The sequence below is a fragment of the Drosophila sulfurigaster genome, chromosome 3 (genome assembly GCF_023558435.1).
Source record: "Drosophila sulfurigaster albostrigata strain 15112-1811.04 chromosome 3, ASM2355843v2, whole genome shotgun sequence".
NCBI classification, from domain to species: Eukaryota; Metazoa; Arthropoda; class Insecta; order Diptera; family Drosophilidae; genus Drosophila; species Drosophila sulfurigaster.
In genome coordinates, this window is record NC_084883.1 from 33,440,161 (window position 1) to 33,455,473 (window position 15,313).

Consider the following 15,313-nt stretch of genomic DNA (forward strand, 5'->3'; position numbering starts at 1 on the left):
GATTGGACACGTTCTGTATGCTCTCTCGCTCTCTCTTTCTCTCTTCCTTCCCCGTCTCAAATGCCATTAATCAATTTTTATTGTTTAATTAATTTCGCTTGAATGAATGCGGCGCACAGAGTTGGAGCTTGAAGCGAATCAAGGGGCAAACAAGCGAGAGAGAGAGAGAAAAACAAAAAACAAACAAATCGCCAAAAATAGCTACGAAAATGGCATTAGAAACATTTGCGATACGATATCAAAGGAATCAAACCGCATTATGTTGTCATTTCTTCACTTGACAATTATTTTTTCTTGGCGTTATTTATGTGCAATTCAAATTCATATTCATAATTCATAAATCGTTTGCTGGCTTCACATGATTTGTCATGGTCATGAATTGTTCCAGATGTGTGTGTGTTTGTTTATGGTGATTTAATTAAGTCGCCTTGACTGGTTGGCTAAGTAAACAAATCGTAGAAAAGAAATGCTATTCTAATAATAAATGAACTAATTTTATATTAATTAATTGCAAGTTTATTCAATGGATTATTTATGGATTATTCAGATGTATGTAGATTAGAAAGATAGCAGATGTTTCCGTCAGCACTCTTTATTTCTTTTTTGGGATCTGTTTTGTCGACACTGTCAAAAGGGGGCATGTAGGAAATACATATAGAATAAAAGTCAGCTGCAGTTTTCCCAGCTAAGGCTAATTACGCCTCATAAATATATAGTAACAACCGAGCTACACATGGCAACAACAAACAACAACAACATTTTGTGTAGCCGCCTGCTGGGCTATTTTTGTAATCATTCTTTCTCTGTCTGTCTGGATGAATTTTCGCACATTTGCGCATTGAAAATTGTCATTTTAGAAAGAACGACCGACAGACAAGGAAAATGCGCTGATTGCCAGATTTATGCATCTCCGAGGGGGGTAGAAGGTGAGGGAAAGAATAGCAAGATAGGGGCCAAATCGCAGACAGCTTGGCAACAACAAATGAAACAAATGTGAATAGTGGGAGGGAGGAGGGGGGAGGGGAGGCAACGCCAAAGTTCGCAGCATTCGTCACTTCATCATGCAAAAAGCCTCAACTCGCGAGTCGCTTGAGTCGACCTCGGGACCAGGAAGGAGCCAAACAACAACTCGAACATCAACTCCTAACTCTTCGCTGGCGTTGTGTTTACATGAAACGTGTTGGCAGCGTAAACATTTGTTTCTCTTTACCCTCTCCCCTTCCCTTCCCCGTCCCCGCCTCGACCACCTCTTTGCCTCTTTGCAGTCGAGTAATTTTAATTACGCCTAAAAGAGCCGCCTGTACGTGTAGAAAGCAAAAGAAGCAGAAGAAAAAATAAGTAGAAAGAAAGAAAAGCAGCCAAACCAAAGCAAAGCAAACTCCAACTCAACTCAACTCCAACTCCAACTGTGCCGCCTCCCTCTGCATTTGGCATTTATGCAACGACCTGGCACGACACGTAATTACACACAGCACAGTTGAGGGGGGAAGGGAGGGGTGTTGACGCAGGGGGTGGTGGCAGGCTGGACAGAAGGTGGAGCATGCTAAATGTTGCATGCACCCGAAGCACATTAACAGCGAACGCCTTCCACAGTTGCCAGCAGCAGCTCACTCAACTCGAGTTTGTTCAGCTGCCACCAGAAATGCATATCGAAATGGCAAAAAAAAGAAAGAATATAAAAAAATCGTCTCCTACATAGAGAACATTACCTGACTGCAATGATTTACGTCCGTATTAAGCCACAATGCCTTACGATGCTTAATTCTAAAATAAATACTTAAATGTTGATTCTATTAGCCTCGAGATCGAGTTTATATCTCTGTTTATTCAGCTGTGAGCATCAGAATGCAAAAATCACGGCAAAGATATTTTCATTAATTGTTTACAGTATTACTTCAACTGAAACTTGCAGGTAAACATCATTTATTTACTTTATTAGTTAGTTTCTAGTCGTGCGTTATGGACAATATTTTTATAGACATTCCTTAAAATTGGCAACATTCCGAAGCAATGAATGAATGATTGAAGAAGTTTTTGATATCAATATTCGTGAACAATAGCAAAATACATCAATCACATTCGATATAAGTTTATTATGTGAGAAACTTTATTCATTTAAGCTTCAAATTTCAGTTTGAAAGAATAAAAACTTAGCAAACTTGAAAAACTATTTATATGTTTATAATATGAGGATATTATCCTAAAATATACCAAAAAAAAGGGTCTTACTTTTTGTACAAATTACTTAAATACTATATACTATATTGAATACTAAAACATGCCTTCCAAAGATTTCATTTAAAATGTTTTTCTGAATGATTTTTGCGCAAAGAAAATCTGCTGAAAATGTCGGAATAAAAAGTACAGCAATATTGAATAACTAATTGTGGGCTGGTGAGCTCGCAGCGCTTTAACATAAATGTATTTATAGACTTCTTTCTAATGTTGTTCTCCCACTTCTTGGTTGGCTCCTCCAGACAATGTTGTTGCTGTTGCTGTTGTTGTGGTTGTAGTTGTTGTTTTTGCTTTCGCGCGTGCTTCCTGTGCTCGATGTTATTTTAAGTATCAATTAGTATGAATATAAACCAACTAATGCTTAGTACTAGGTGGATATTGGGTAAGGCTTCCGCTCAACTGAACGCAGACAGCGGGAGGTCCAAGGGCTGTAAAATTAATTAAGTGCCAAATACAAGTGCGTTACTCGTAGTTGCGGAGTTGTAGCTTTATCTTTACTACTTGCAACACTTGACGACAGCGGGTGGCAATTGAGTTATGTGTTGGCAATTGGAATCCACATGCAGTCCCGCCTCATGTTCGATTAATGTGCAACAACTGCAATTGTGTTTGTGTTTGTGTTTGTGTTAGATGTATGACCAACAAACAATTGCTAAATTCTCCTCTATTCCTATGATGGACGAAGGGCCCAAAAAGATTTGACCCAATTCACAGCGCAACTGTTTGCCTCAGCTGTTGCCACCCATTAAAAATTTTCAATTTACAGATTTACGGGCGAATTAAAAGCACTTTTTTTGTAATTTCTCTTTTTTTTTACACTTTATAAAAGCCTATGGGCAATGAATGTGCGAACCCAAAAACAGACCCAACCCAACCCCTGACACCATAACTATACTATATTCCCAACATCCAGGGGGTGGTTGCGACTCGCTGCGACTCAAACGGGCTTTTGGTTTTGCTGTGCGCCTAATTAAAACTCATTACCATAAGCATAAAGTTGAGCAAGGAACTTTTAAGCACAACAACAACAACAGCAACAACAACCACAACAACAAAACGGGAAAATGGAAAATGAAAAAGCAAGCAGTGCACAGGCGGAAATTGAAGTTAAATGAAACGAGCTCTGGGAGCTCGAGGCAAAATGCTCACAGGTTGTTTAAACCTTTTTTGCCCTGCAAATGCTTCATCTTGGCTTAGCCAAAGTTTATTTAATGCAATTTCCCAGCCAGACAGGCAGGCGAAGAGTAGAGGAATAGGGAGTGGAGAACGAAAATGGTTCTTGTTGTTGCCCGTGTCAACCATTTTGTTTGCGTTGGCCCCGCACTACCCCCGCCCACTGTTCACAACACAAAGTCGCAACGCATAGTGCAACCCCAGTCGAAAGTGAAAGCTTTTGCTTTTGACGCGTGCAACGACCCCTTTCGATGTCTCTCTCCTTTTTGCTCTCTCGCTCGTCGCATGTTACACACACTCTCTCTCGCTCTCTCTCTGTCTCTCTTTGAATGTGAGTTTGCCGGCTGTCTGGCTATTCATTTCCCTTTTGCACTGAGCTGTTTTTTCGGCCACGTGTGCAACAGTTGCTGCCCTGCTGCTCATTGCTGTGCGCCTGCTAAAGCTGCCGCGTCGCATTTTTGTGCCAAGCCAAAAAGGACGAAGCGATGAGTGAGATTTTGCCACTTCGCTTGCTCTCACTCGCTCTCTGGCCATTGAAACTCGACTCAAAAGTAAAGTTTTGCTCTTCGTCGCAAAGGGGAAGAGGACAAAACGCAACTTTTGTTTTGTTGCCTGTGTGTGTGTGTGTATGTTTTTTTTTGGGAGCGGTGGCGCTTTTAGTTCTTTCTGGCCTTTGCTTTTGTCTCGTGTTGCAGTGTTGTTTTTGCTTTTTGTTTTTATTTGCTTTGGCTTTTCACTCGCAAACTGTGTTTCAAAATTTTTGCCCGTTTGCGCTTTTATCTCCAAGTGGAGCGCATAGAATGATAGAAAGCAATAGAGAGAAAGAGAGAGGTAGAGAGAGATTTAGCGACAGAGAAATAGAGCACGCGAGTGTGTTGGGGAATTTGAAGAGTTTGAATGGGAAAACTTTGTTGCTCGTATGCTGGAAATGGGACAGTTGGGCAAATAAATTCGTTGAAAAGTTTCAAGCATAAATAAGTACATATTATTTATATTAAATGAAAAGTTTTCATGAAAAAGTTAGCATAATTAACTTATAACTATTTTTGACAACATATCGATAATCAACTTAGTATATAAATTAAGGAAATATCTTTTAACTCACTAAGTTTGAGGAATAGATTATTACTATAGTTGGTTGGATACTGTATAATATTATATCATAACATATTTATGTAAATACTCAACTACACTTATTAACAAGTGCTTAACTTTGTGGAGTAATGTTGGCATTAAAATGACTATACCGATTATACCATATATTTTCTTTTTTTTAATTTCAAATTTTTTAATTATTAACATTTTAACATTTTTTGAAACATTAGTGCAATATTTATATTCATATCATTTTTAATAGCCCCTTAAATTAATCTCATTATAAAAGATTTAATGCAACATCTAAAGTAATTATATTAAAATTAATGAGTTTCAAAAAAGTTAAACACAATTTTTTGCCATCTCCCCATGGTAACGGTGTTGCTCTTTTTTTATGCCATGCCAACGTAGCACATTTTTGTTGGTTGCATTTTGGTGTCAAGCACCCTGTTGAGTGTCAGGCTAAGGGCTGCTTCAGAATTTCAAGGGTTTGTGCATCAGCGTAATAGTACTTACTACTTCTGCTTATCACATTTCTCAGGGACAGCATCCGAATAAACTTAAGGCCTAACTCTCTGACAGCCAAACTAACCGTAGACACCTGCTAGACACTCTGACTGCCCAGCATAGTCACCACCCTAACCGTTGTGTGTGTTCTTCCCACACTTTCGAGTTCCTCTCTTCCTCTCATTCTCTGTTATCTATTTTGGAGAAGCGTTGCTAAACTTTCGCACCCTTTTAACATTTGCTTGGCGTCGTCGTCGTCGTCGCCGTCGTCTGTTGCCTTAAGGGTGGTTGCCGGCTGTGGCTGTGGCTGTGACTGTGGCGTGTGCTCTATGGTCGCCACAGGAGTCGTTTGTTGATCGTTACAGTAAATCATTTGAAATGAATTTCGCTCGACTGCCTTTCACTTGGGCTTGGGCTTGGGCTTGGGGTACGCACCCCGTGCCGGCTTAGTTGGGCCACGGCAACTAAGTAAATAGCGTGTGTTTTCCACAGAAGAACATGTGAGACCCAGAAGGGTGGGTGGCACTTTAGTTGCTTGGGTGGTTGGGTGTCCTCTACTGCTGTTAGAGAAATTGCCTGACGTCTGTCCGTTCGTTCGCCTGCTTACATTTTATCAAAAAAACCCAGAAGCAAGCTGGAGTTTTCTATTAGACAACAGGGTGCTTTTTGCGTAGAGTCAGCGTAAAAAAACCAAAACCAAAAAGAAAAAAAAAGGAAAAGTAGCATATCGGTAAGTTAAGGTCATTTATTATGTTCATGACACCTTCCTTCCATCTCGCCCGGCTGGCAACATTTGTTATACCGAACGCCCGCCCGCCCTTCTATTGTTGTCTGTGGAGAAATTATGCAGCAATTCATAAAAAATGGCAAGCGAGGGAACTTTAAGACTCCCTTCCTCATTCATACTAATGTTATTTTAACATAGATTTTACGCCACGCTTTATCGATTCTCTATGTGGTTGGGTTTATGCTATGTGTGCGGACACTTAATGGGTTTCCTTACATCGCATAAATCCTTTTCTATGTCCTTAGTTACTGTCACTAGGCTGTGGAGGCATGCCTCCTCTATTGTTGCTGTTGTTGTATCACTTCATCAACTGGCAACTCGATTTCAATTAACTTGGCTATCAAATCTCTTGGCTAAACCGCATTATCCATGCCAGTCACACACACACACAATAACACTGAGAGCTTAGAGACACTGGCTGTGGCAATTAATGTTGCCACAATTGTTGCCGTTGGTAACGAGGCAATTTAGATAAGCAAAAAGGCTTCGCTCGAGTTTGCCAGCAAACAACAATTTCGTTGTACGCGCCACACTTAGTTCATATCTTGTGCAACATAACAATTAGTACAGCTCATAAAAGCCCAACGAAACGATGAGAATCATGAGTTCCAGCTCTGTTTGTCAGACATCGTTCTGTTTACAAATTTTGTGCACTAAAGTAGCTAAATTTATATTAGAAATAAACAAAATATACACACAGACACAGACTCTCCAAAATGCAGTCGTCCCTCGTCTATGCACTCTGTACTCTGCACTCTGCAGATGATGCATTTAACTGGGCAACACAAATTTATGTTATGAGGCCCCAAAACAAGTCAAGTATGAGTTGGCAGCTACAGCAAGAAATACAAATTGTATTAGACACTAAACCAAAACGATTCACCCAAAAATTTCTATTACAAATATTCATCTGCAATGCTTTTCACACTCACTGAAGGTATGACTAAATTGTGAGTTGAAATGTTGCACAGATTAGATGATATTTTTAAGAGTATAATATTGAATGTTTACTTTCAGAATGTTATATATTTTTAATGTATATTTGTTATATAAACATCAACCTCTATTTCTAAGATTTTAATTTGGAAAATCAGAAAATGTGTTAACATAGAAAATTTACAAATGATTTCAAAAACTCTTATAATCACCTCAATCATTAACCAAATTCTTTACAAATTGTAATAATTATTATTGACGAAAATCAAAACTATAATCCATAAGAGTATTTCCATGTTCGGTATTTCGTAATACCTCTAAAAATCTTGATTCTTGTTTGCTTTCAATTAGTGTTGGAACTTTTCGATTGTATGCAGCGCTCGTCTGCCCATTCATGAGAATTGTCTAAATAAACAAAAATGCTGGGCCATAAAACACCCAAAAAGAAATGCCAGACGCATTCAGTAGTGGGAGTTTTTTTTTTTTAGAGGGGAGACTTCAGGAATGGGGAATGGGGGCAATATACCATGATTATATCGTTGCATGGAACTAATGCATAATTTTTCTCGCTTTTTTAAATAGTTTTCCTCGCGTTTGCGCCTCAACTACCTGATCGACTATAAAAAAAAACAAAAACAACAACAACACAACAACAAGTAAACGTGTTAAATGTTTGCGTAAATATGCCCGGAAAACATTTGAGAATCTCAAAAGGGGGCTGGGGAGAATGCCACGCCCGTATCCGTGAGTTCGTTCAGGTTCGGGTTACGGTTACTCGTTATGCCATTATGGCGGTAGCAAACGCTTCGTTTGTTTTCTTGTGAAAAAAAAGAAAACAAAATAGACAGAGAGAGAGCGAGAGAGAGAGAGAAAAGGTGACTTGACCAGCCTTTGGTTTTGGGTTTTTGGTTACCATGTCAAGTGGCAACGTCGAGTCAAAGTGCCACTGCAACAGCAGCGGCAGCAGCAGCAGTGGCAAGTTCCAATTCTTGGAATGTTCATCAACTGCTATTTGTAGTACCTTCTGGTTAGTTGACTGACCAGCAAACAAATGAAACGCATCCAAGCAACAGCCATCAACAGTGGCTCTCTAATGCCCAAGCAAACACACAAACCGAACAGCGAACACAAAACGCGGCAATTCATCGTATTGGAATTTGTGACTATTGATGCGATGCGGGCACTAATCAACAAACAGATTCCAGACTCTAGACAGCAGACAGCAGACGATGTAGAGAGCAGACAGTAAACTCCAGTGGCGCTCTATGGTGGTCCTGATGTGCTCCAAAAGATTACGGAACCAGCACATTTCTGAGCTCATTAGATCAGCAGCATGCGATCATTTACATATCGGCAAATTGTCGACTAAATTATCATCTTTCGAATCATTTCTCACTTTGTGTAAACAAAATCAACTACTTAGCAGCATTTGCTTCTCTACCAGCTTTTATTGTTATTACATTAGCATATGAAATGTGCAGTTGATAGTTTATTTAGGACTAAATGTAACGATAATTTTGACTTCTCTTATAATCTAAATTATTGTTATAATCTAATTATAGTTTAGTTGAAAACTACAAAACTTTTTTAATTTGTGTATCTGTATTATATAATATCAGTTATAAAATTGTCTCTGTATTATATCACAATGAATGACGTATTTCTCAGTGGTTTAAATATTTAATTATTTATTTGTAAATTTAACTTTTAAAAAAGTTTCCGACATAACCAATTTCAAAACAAATATATATGAATCTGATTAATGAAATGAAATCCTAACAAATATATCGCTGTACAGTATTTATTGAATACTGTTAGATTATGTTACAAAACAAATATTCATAAAAATATAAATAGAACTTGATAGCTAATCGATAAATTATTTCATCTTTAACACATAAGTATAAGACTTGCGATATGATTAAATTAAATTATTAGAATTATATCCAACTTTTAATCGTCTCTGGATACTTTGAAATGCTGTTTTGATTTGTATATTAAACACATTATACAAATTAAATTAAATTCTAATTCTGTCTAAACATCAACATCTTCCTTTGCTTAAATTGTTCATTTATTTTCATAATTTGAAACTAAATTGTTGTGCTTAAACTGGAGTGGATAAATAAATAACTTCATTTATTTTTCCTGATTTATAGACATTGAAATTCTTCTTCGATTTACATTCCACGAATTAAATAAAAATCTACTGTCTAATTCTTGAATACTACTGTCTATTATCTACCTATAGTTAATGGCATGTCAATCTATTACCCAATTAACCAATCTGTCCATCTCTAATTACAGAACGCGTGCTACGCTACTGCGAGTCGCCATCGGTGGGCACCTGCTGCACCTACAACATGGAGACGCGGATGGCGGGACAGTCGCGGCAACAGCTCGAATGGCACACAAAGGAGCAGATAACCAAAATGTCTGGTCTGCTGGGCGGCAAGGCAACCAAATTTAATGGTAAGTTACAAAAGCAGAAATATCGCTCAACAGCCACTTGAAACTGCCAACAGAAGGCGCTACCAAAAAAAAAAAAACGCAACTCTAATTGCATGTAGACAGCTCACAGATTAGAGATTTGTTAACGATATTGCGGGTGTCAAGTGGTTCTCGTTCTGGTTTGATGTCAATGGTGATCATACGGGCCTCGGGTTACATGGCGACAGAGCAGAGAACACAGAGTGAAACTGCCACCAACTGACGCAATGTCAAGTGGCATGTGGCATGTGGAATGTGGCATGCACTAACTAACTATGCGGATGTTTGAGTTTTGTGATATTTTGTGCAGCGGATGCTGCAAGAGCGACATCAACTGCATCCACTGCAAACAGTTGCCACAAATATTCTCTCTAAACATTTAGCAGCCGGATGTGCGCCATTTCAATAAAAAAAAAGTTGAGAAAAATTGTGGTTACATTTTCCATTTCATTGCGTTTGTGCTCTTTTCCTCTTTGCAGATATTTTCCGCAAATTGCTGCAGGAATCGAAGGGACAATTTCATACGATGTTTATGCGCACATATGGCGTCATCTATCAACAGCATTCGTATGTGTTTTCGGATCTATTCAACGAACTGGAGAACTATTATGCTCGCGGTCGCGTCGATCTCTTGGAGGTGATGGACAAGTTCTTTAGCACGCTCTATCAAAAGATGTTCACGGTGCTGAATGCACAGTACGCCTTTGACGAAAAGTGAGTAACCATAACAACAACAAACGAGTACTCATACTCATACTCGTATTCGTACTCGTATTCGTATAATGGGTAATCGAAACCCATGCCTGGCAAAAGCACACACAATATTCAGGCCTCCGCTTGACAGATTTGATTTGGAGCTACAGACGTGTGAAACCGCAAAGTGTCGAGCGTCGAATGGTTGACTGACTGCTGCCGCCCTGACTTGACTGAATGGGGCAAAGCTTTGATGAAACTTTGACTGCTTGACTCGCGCGCTCTCTCTTCCCTCTCTTTTCCCCTCTTTGCCCTTCTAACTCAGTCTGTACTCTAGAGTTGGTGTGCAATTTCACATAGGTTGGAATTGCCCTATTGTTTTTGCTGCTTTATTTGTTTGTTTGCTTCACTCACTCGCTTTGGTTGGTTGTTGCCTGCGGTTGAAACGCTTAACAGGAAAATGGGGAAATTAAGCAAAGTTTGCTCAACGAATTTGAAATGCTCTTAGCTAAATAATTTCAACTTCTTCAGCAAGCTTAATAGAAAACAAATCTGAGTGGAGAGGAAATTGCATTCCTTATTGCAACAGCGTCAGCTAAATTCCAAAGAATTATTCAGCAACAGAGCAACAAATACGAAGCTGCATTGTAAAGTTAAACTGCAAAGCAAATTGTTGGAGGATAAATTTCATTGCTATGAAATCATAAAGCAAACAAAGTTGAAGATGCAAAATGCAAGTGAAATAGTTTTAGATGGGTTTCGAAATATTTCAGTTGTTGAAGTTCTGGTATTTTAATAAATCGCTCAACTATTTGAATAGTAGACATAACACCAGCAGATTTTATTCTAAACGACGTTGAAATAATACGATATTATTCCATTGATAGCCAGAATTTATTATTACAATTAAATTGTTACAAAATGTGTAGTAGTTAAAATCTGTATTCATTTTGCTTGAAACCAAAAGATAATTTATCGAAGATTTGTTTTAAATATATTTAATTCATTTTACTTTTTTAACTAAGCTACAAGTAAGAAAACTACATGCTATACATTTCAAACAGGGCGGTATTATTCATAAAATATACAAAATTTATATACCGAAGCCTCTACTTGGTATATCGATCGTTAAATACATATCCTATATTCAAATTATATTAAAATATGCCGAATGTTATATTTGGCATATCGATCGATACATATACTGCTAGCAAAAAGTTATCTTTGGGTAGCAGTTATAGAGTATAAGCATAGAGTACAAAAAAGACCTACATTTACCTACATCTTTTGACTCTTCAACGCCCACTTCAGATTAAATCAGCAAATCAAACAAATCAACAAATTTCTGCCCCATGTTACCTACGTAATTAGCTTGTGCATATACCCATGCCCACAACATACTGAGTATGTGCGTCGTATCCACTTTGCGGCAGTTCCTGCGTCAGCTGCTCGCATTTCCTGCAGCACCAAAATAGCGCCCACTTGGCTCATTGCCCCTGTAAAAGCAAAGCCAAAGCCAAAGCCTGGTTGAGAACTGGCTTCAATTGTTACGCGCGCCTGGCCAAATGGCACTTTGGCTCCAGCTCCAAGTATTTTTGCAGCTTTGCTTTGGCGGCACAGTCCGAGTGCCAACCCCATCCTTGGTGAGCTTCGTTCGGCTCGTGTTACCCACGCGCTTTCCAATTGCTGTTGTTGTTGTTGTTGTTAGTGCTGCCTGCAATTCGTTTTTATTGTCATCGTTTTAGTTTTTGTCGTACGTGCTTTGGCACGTTGTCCATTTATTGCCACAACGCTGACGATGACGATGGCGATGGTGATGGCGAGGCGTAATTGCCGCCACTTGCTGCCCGCTATACCCGATAGTCATAGCACAGCAGGGTATAACAATTTAGTGATAAAGCAGCAACGCAGCTTCAACTCTCTAGATATGAAGCCATGGTCATCTATTCGTTCGCTTCATGGATAAACACCTACATCTCAAAATCTAAGTCTAAATTTGGGACTAAAATTTTACAATTAGTTCAATTTGCTTAATTGAATTAATTTAAATTAAAAGCGTGAACTTAAACCTGACAACAAGCTGAGTTAATAGTTATAAATGGATATTAAATGAACTTGGAAATTATTTATGAAAAAAAAAATATTAATAAGAGAAAAGAACAAAATAAATAAAAATAACTCTAGAAAAATGCATACATTAAAATAATATTTTAGATTTCATGTAGTAAATAAAAATCAGTTAATTTTATAGCAAACTCATTTTCTTTTTAACTTCAGGAGCGGGTGTTTAACCGTAGAGCATTTTCAACTGTCGCTTTCTTATGATATTTGTTATTTGCTGTTGTCGTCGGGGGGTCGACGAGTCACTGCTTCAAATGGAGTGTGCTGCACTTAATGAAGGGGCAGCTTCAGCAGTTGGAGAGAGTTGAGCATGTGAACTTCAACGGGTGTTAGAAACAGACAATTCTGCTGATTGTCCAAAAGTTTAATGAACTTATTGGTGATCCAAGCCAAATGGTAGATTGACTTTGAAACTTCTCGGACTGCCCCGAGCTCTTTAGGAATGTCGTTGGCAGCAATCATCTAATCCAGCCTCTTGAGTCCAAGTAATTTCTAAATAGCTTCAGCTGCGAGCTCACTTTGACTTGGACATTCTATGGCCTGCTGACCAACTGGTTGCAGCCTTACAAGTGCAACAACATCAGCAGCTGCTGTACTCCAATAGGTGCAACAGGCAGCATGCAACATGCAGCATGCAGCGAGTCGCCGACGAGTTACTGACTAGCTGTATGATTTTTCCGCGAGTTGTTCAGCTTATTGCCTTTAACAAGCAACGATTTTCTGCCCACGCCAAAACAATTGTTCATATATTTTATTCTTCTTCTCGCTTCTATCTTGCAGATACATGCAATGCGTCAGCCAGCATATGAAGGAACTGAAACCATTCGGCGATGTGCCCGACAAGCTATCCGTGCAAATCAAACGCTCCTTTGTGGCAACACGCACTTATGGCCAAGCTCTGGCCACCGCTGCCGATGTCTCAAAGCGCATTCTAGCTGTAAGTAAAGCTGGCTTAAAGTTGGTTAAATATTTCAGTATAATATTTGTAATCTATCTTTGTAGATTCGTCTCAATCCCGATTGCACAAGCGCCTTGACCAAGATGCAACATTGCGGCGCCTGCAAAGGCTACACGGAGAAACCTTGCACCAATTACTGTGTGAATGTGATCAAGGGATGTTTACACTATCTGCATGAGTTTGACACCGAGTGGGAGAACTTTGCCTTGGCCATGGACAAGGTGGCGGAACGTATGCTGGGCTCTTTCAACATTGTCATGGTTGTCGAGCCCATCAATATCAAAATCTCCGAGGCCATCATGAACTTCCAGGTGAGTGCGTTTAGCATAATTCACATCAATTCTGTTGCTTAACTCGTTTCACAAACAGCTGCTGTATTTTTTTTTTAATACCCTGTGACCATAAACTGGATAGTCTAATCCGATTCTCAAATCTTTATTCGAAGTTAATCGCATAGCCAACAAAAAAAAGGCACCTTTGGTTCACGTTCAACTTGCATCAAATTATATTTTATTATTATTTCGTGAGCACCTATAAAATATCTATAAACAACGCTTTACTAATAATTAAAAAGATATAAACTGAGGATTCTCTTCAATGTTAACTATATTTGTATTAATTTAAAAATATTTATAACAAACATCGAATGACAAATTCATAGGGACTTTCTTAATCTATTTTATATATGGTACTATATCGAATATATAGGGTAAAAACAGATAGGGTAGAAGCACACTTGGCTCCCTCGTTTTTGGCTGTGTTTCTAGTTTTGTTCTGCTCATTGATTTTAGTTTATGCTTCTCAGTTATAAATTATCTCATAAAGCTGTCAACGGTCTGTGGGGACTTATGCTCAAACTCATTTGAATAGCTGACTAACCCGATCGCACAAAGTTAGGGGAAAACCGTTTAAAAGTGCCACTTGATTCGTTTCAGAATTTCGAATAGAATTTTGTCTATTTTACATTCCTTAGTTTCGTCTGAGCAAACAACAAACTACTATAAAATTGATTAATAATCTTGTGGTTTCGGTTGTTGTAATTTTTTGGCACAAATATTATGCCCATAATATTTACAAATAACTTATTGATTTTTGATTACAACAATATTTAAAAAAGAATCAATTCTCCCAACTGATACGCTCCAACAACTATTTGCTGTTCTTTTATTTGTGTTGAACTTGTTTATTGTTTACCATAGTTTCTTTTAATAAATTCTGTGTTTTGTTTGCCATTTTAACGATTTATTTGCACAACATTTGGTTCCCATATGAATTTAATTTATATTTCCATTTAAAATTTATACATTTCTTCTTTGTTGTGTGCGTGTGTGTGTGAGTTGTTGTATCATAGCTGCTGTTGTTGCTGTTGTTAGAGTGCGGCATTTGGCTTTTAATGTGTTTATTTGCGTGCTCTTTTTTGTGTTTTTGCAGTCGGCCTCATAAAAGGGTAGAGAGACCGAAAGCAAAATAGTTTTTAATTTAATTCTTATTAGTTTCTTGACTTTTGCCAGTTTATTTTTATCAAATCAGAGATTGCACAAAGAGGAAGAGAGAGCAAGAGAGAGAGCGGGAGAGGGAGAGGGAGAGGGAGAGGGAGAGGGAGAGGGAGAGGGAGAGGGAGAGGGAGAGGGAGAGAGCTTAGCTACTACAGTTAGTTGCGCTAAATACATTGGGATAGGCCCAAATAAGCGTGTCAAAGCGGCGGCCGCTTTGAAGTGCCAGCCCTAAACTTAAAGCCCCGAACTCCGAACCATGCCGAACCTTAACACGACCCCCCAAACTGTAAATGGTAGTCGGAACAGTTCGTGTCAACAGCCCAACACACTGCAGATAAAGAGTTGCTGATAAAAACAGAGCAGAGCAGTCAGACGCTGACACAGGCAAACAATTTATGAAGGTGTCTCGCTCTCACTCGAACAGATCACTAAGCTAAGGTTGCTTAAGTGCTTGCGACTGCTGTTTTTTTTAGTATTTTGTTGTTGTTTTTGTTGTAGCGCATTTCCTATCAAACCGCGGCTTATCTTGCTATTATTTATTGGCTATTAATATATGTCGTTGAGGTTGAGGTTATGCACCAGTCGGATAACTGATTCATCACAATTAAATATCTACTGTTTTTTTATTTGCTATTTAATGTTCAGTGACTGATTTGAAATTACGCCGCTGTGCGCGCTAGTTTAGCTTGCAGTGATTAAACTGCTTACAAGCAGTGTTAGTGTGTACGTAAAAGCAGTGCAACTGTTCCCCCCAATGCATTGCAAGCAGTTCGAATAATTCAAATTCAAACTACATATATTTTTAATAATTAATTTTAAATT

The 15,313-nt window shown here is 38.6% G+C and overlaps 2 protein-coding genes across 2 annotated transcripts in view; both read left to right on the forward strand.

The window, feature by feature from the left end:
• The window catches only part of LOC133843933 (glypican-6), a 48,929-nt gene that overhangs the window by 32,196 nt on the left and 1,420 nt on the right, over window positions 1–15,313 (forward strand). Inside the window, exons 2-5 of the mRNA XM_062277704.1 lie at window positions 9,041–9,205; window positions 9,703–9,937; window positions 12,818–12,974; window positions 13,040–13,306. Of these exons, the coding sequence (XP_062133688.1) occupies window positions 9,041–9,205; window positions 9,703–9,937; window positions 12,818–12,974; window positions 13,040–13,306 (824 nt within the window). The remainder of the gene's footprint in view (window positions 1–9,040; window positions 9,206–9,702; window positions 9,938–12,817; window positions 12,975–13,039; window positions 13,307–15,313) is intronic.
• The window catches only part of LOC133843943 (probable chitinase 10), a 139,526-nt gene that overhangs the window by 8,467 nt on the left and 115,746 nt on the right, over window positions 1–15,313 (forward strand). The gene's annotated exons all lie outside the window — the stretch shown is intronic.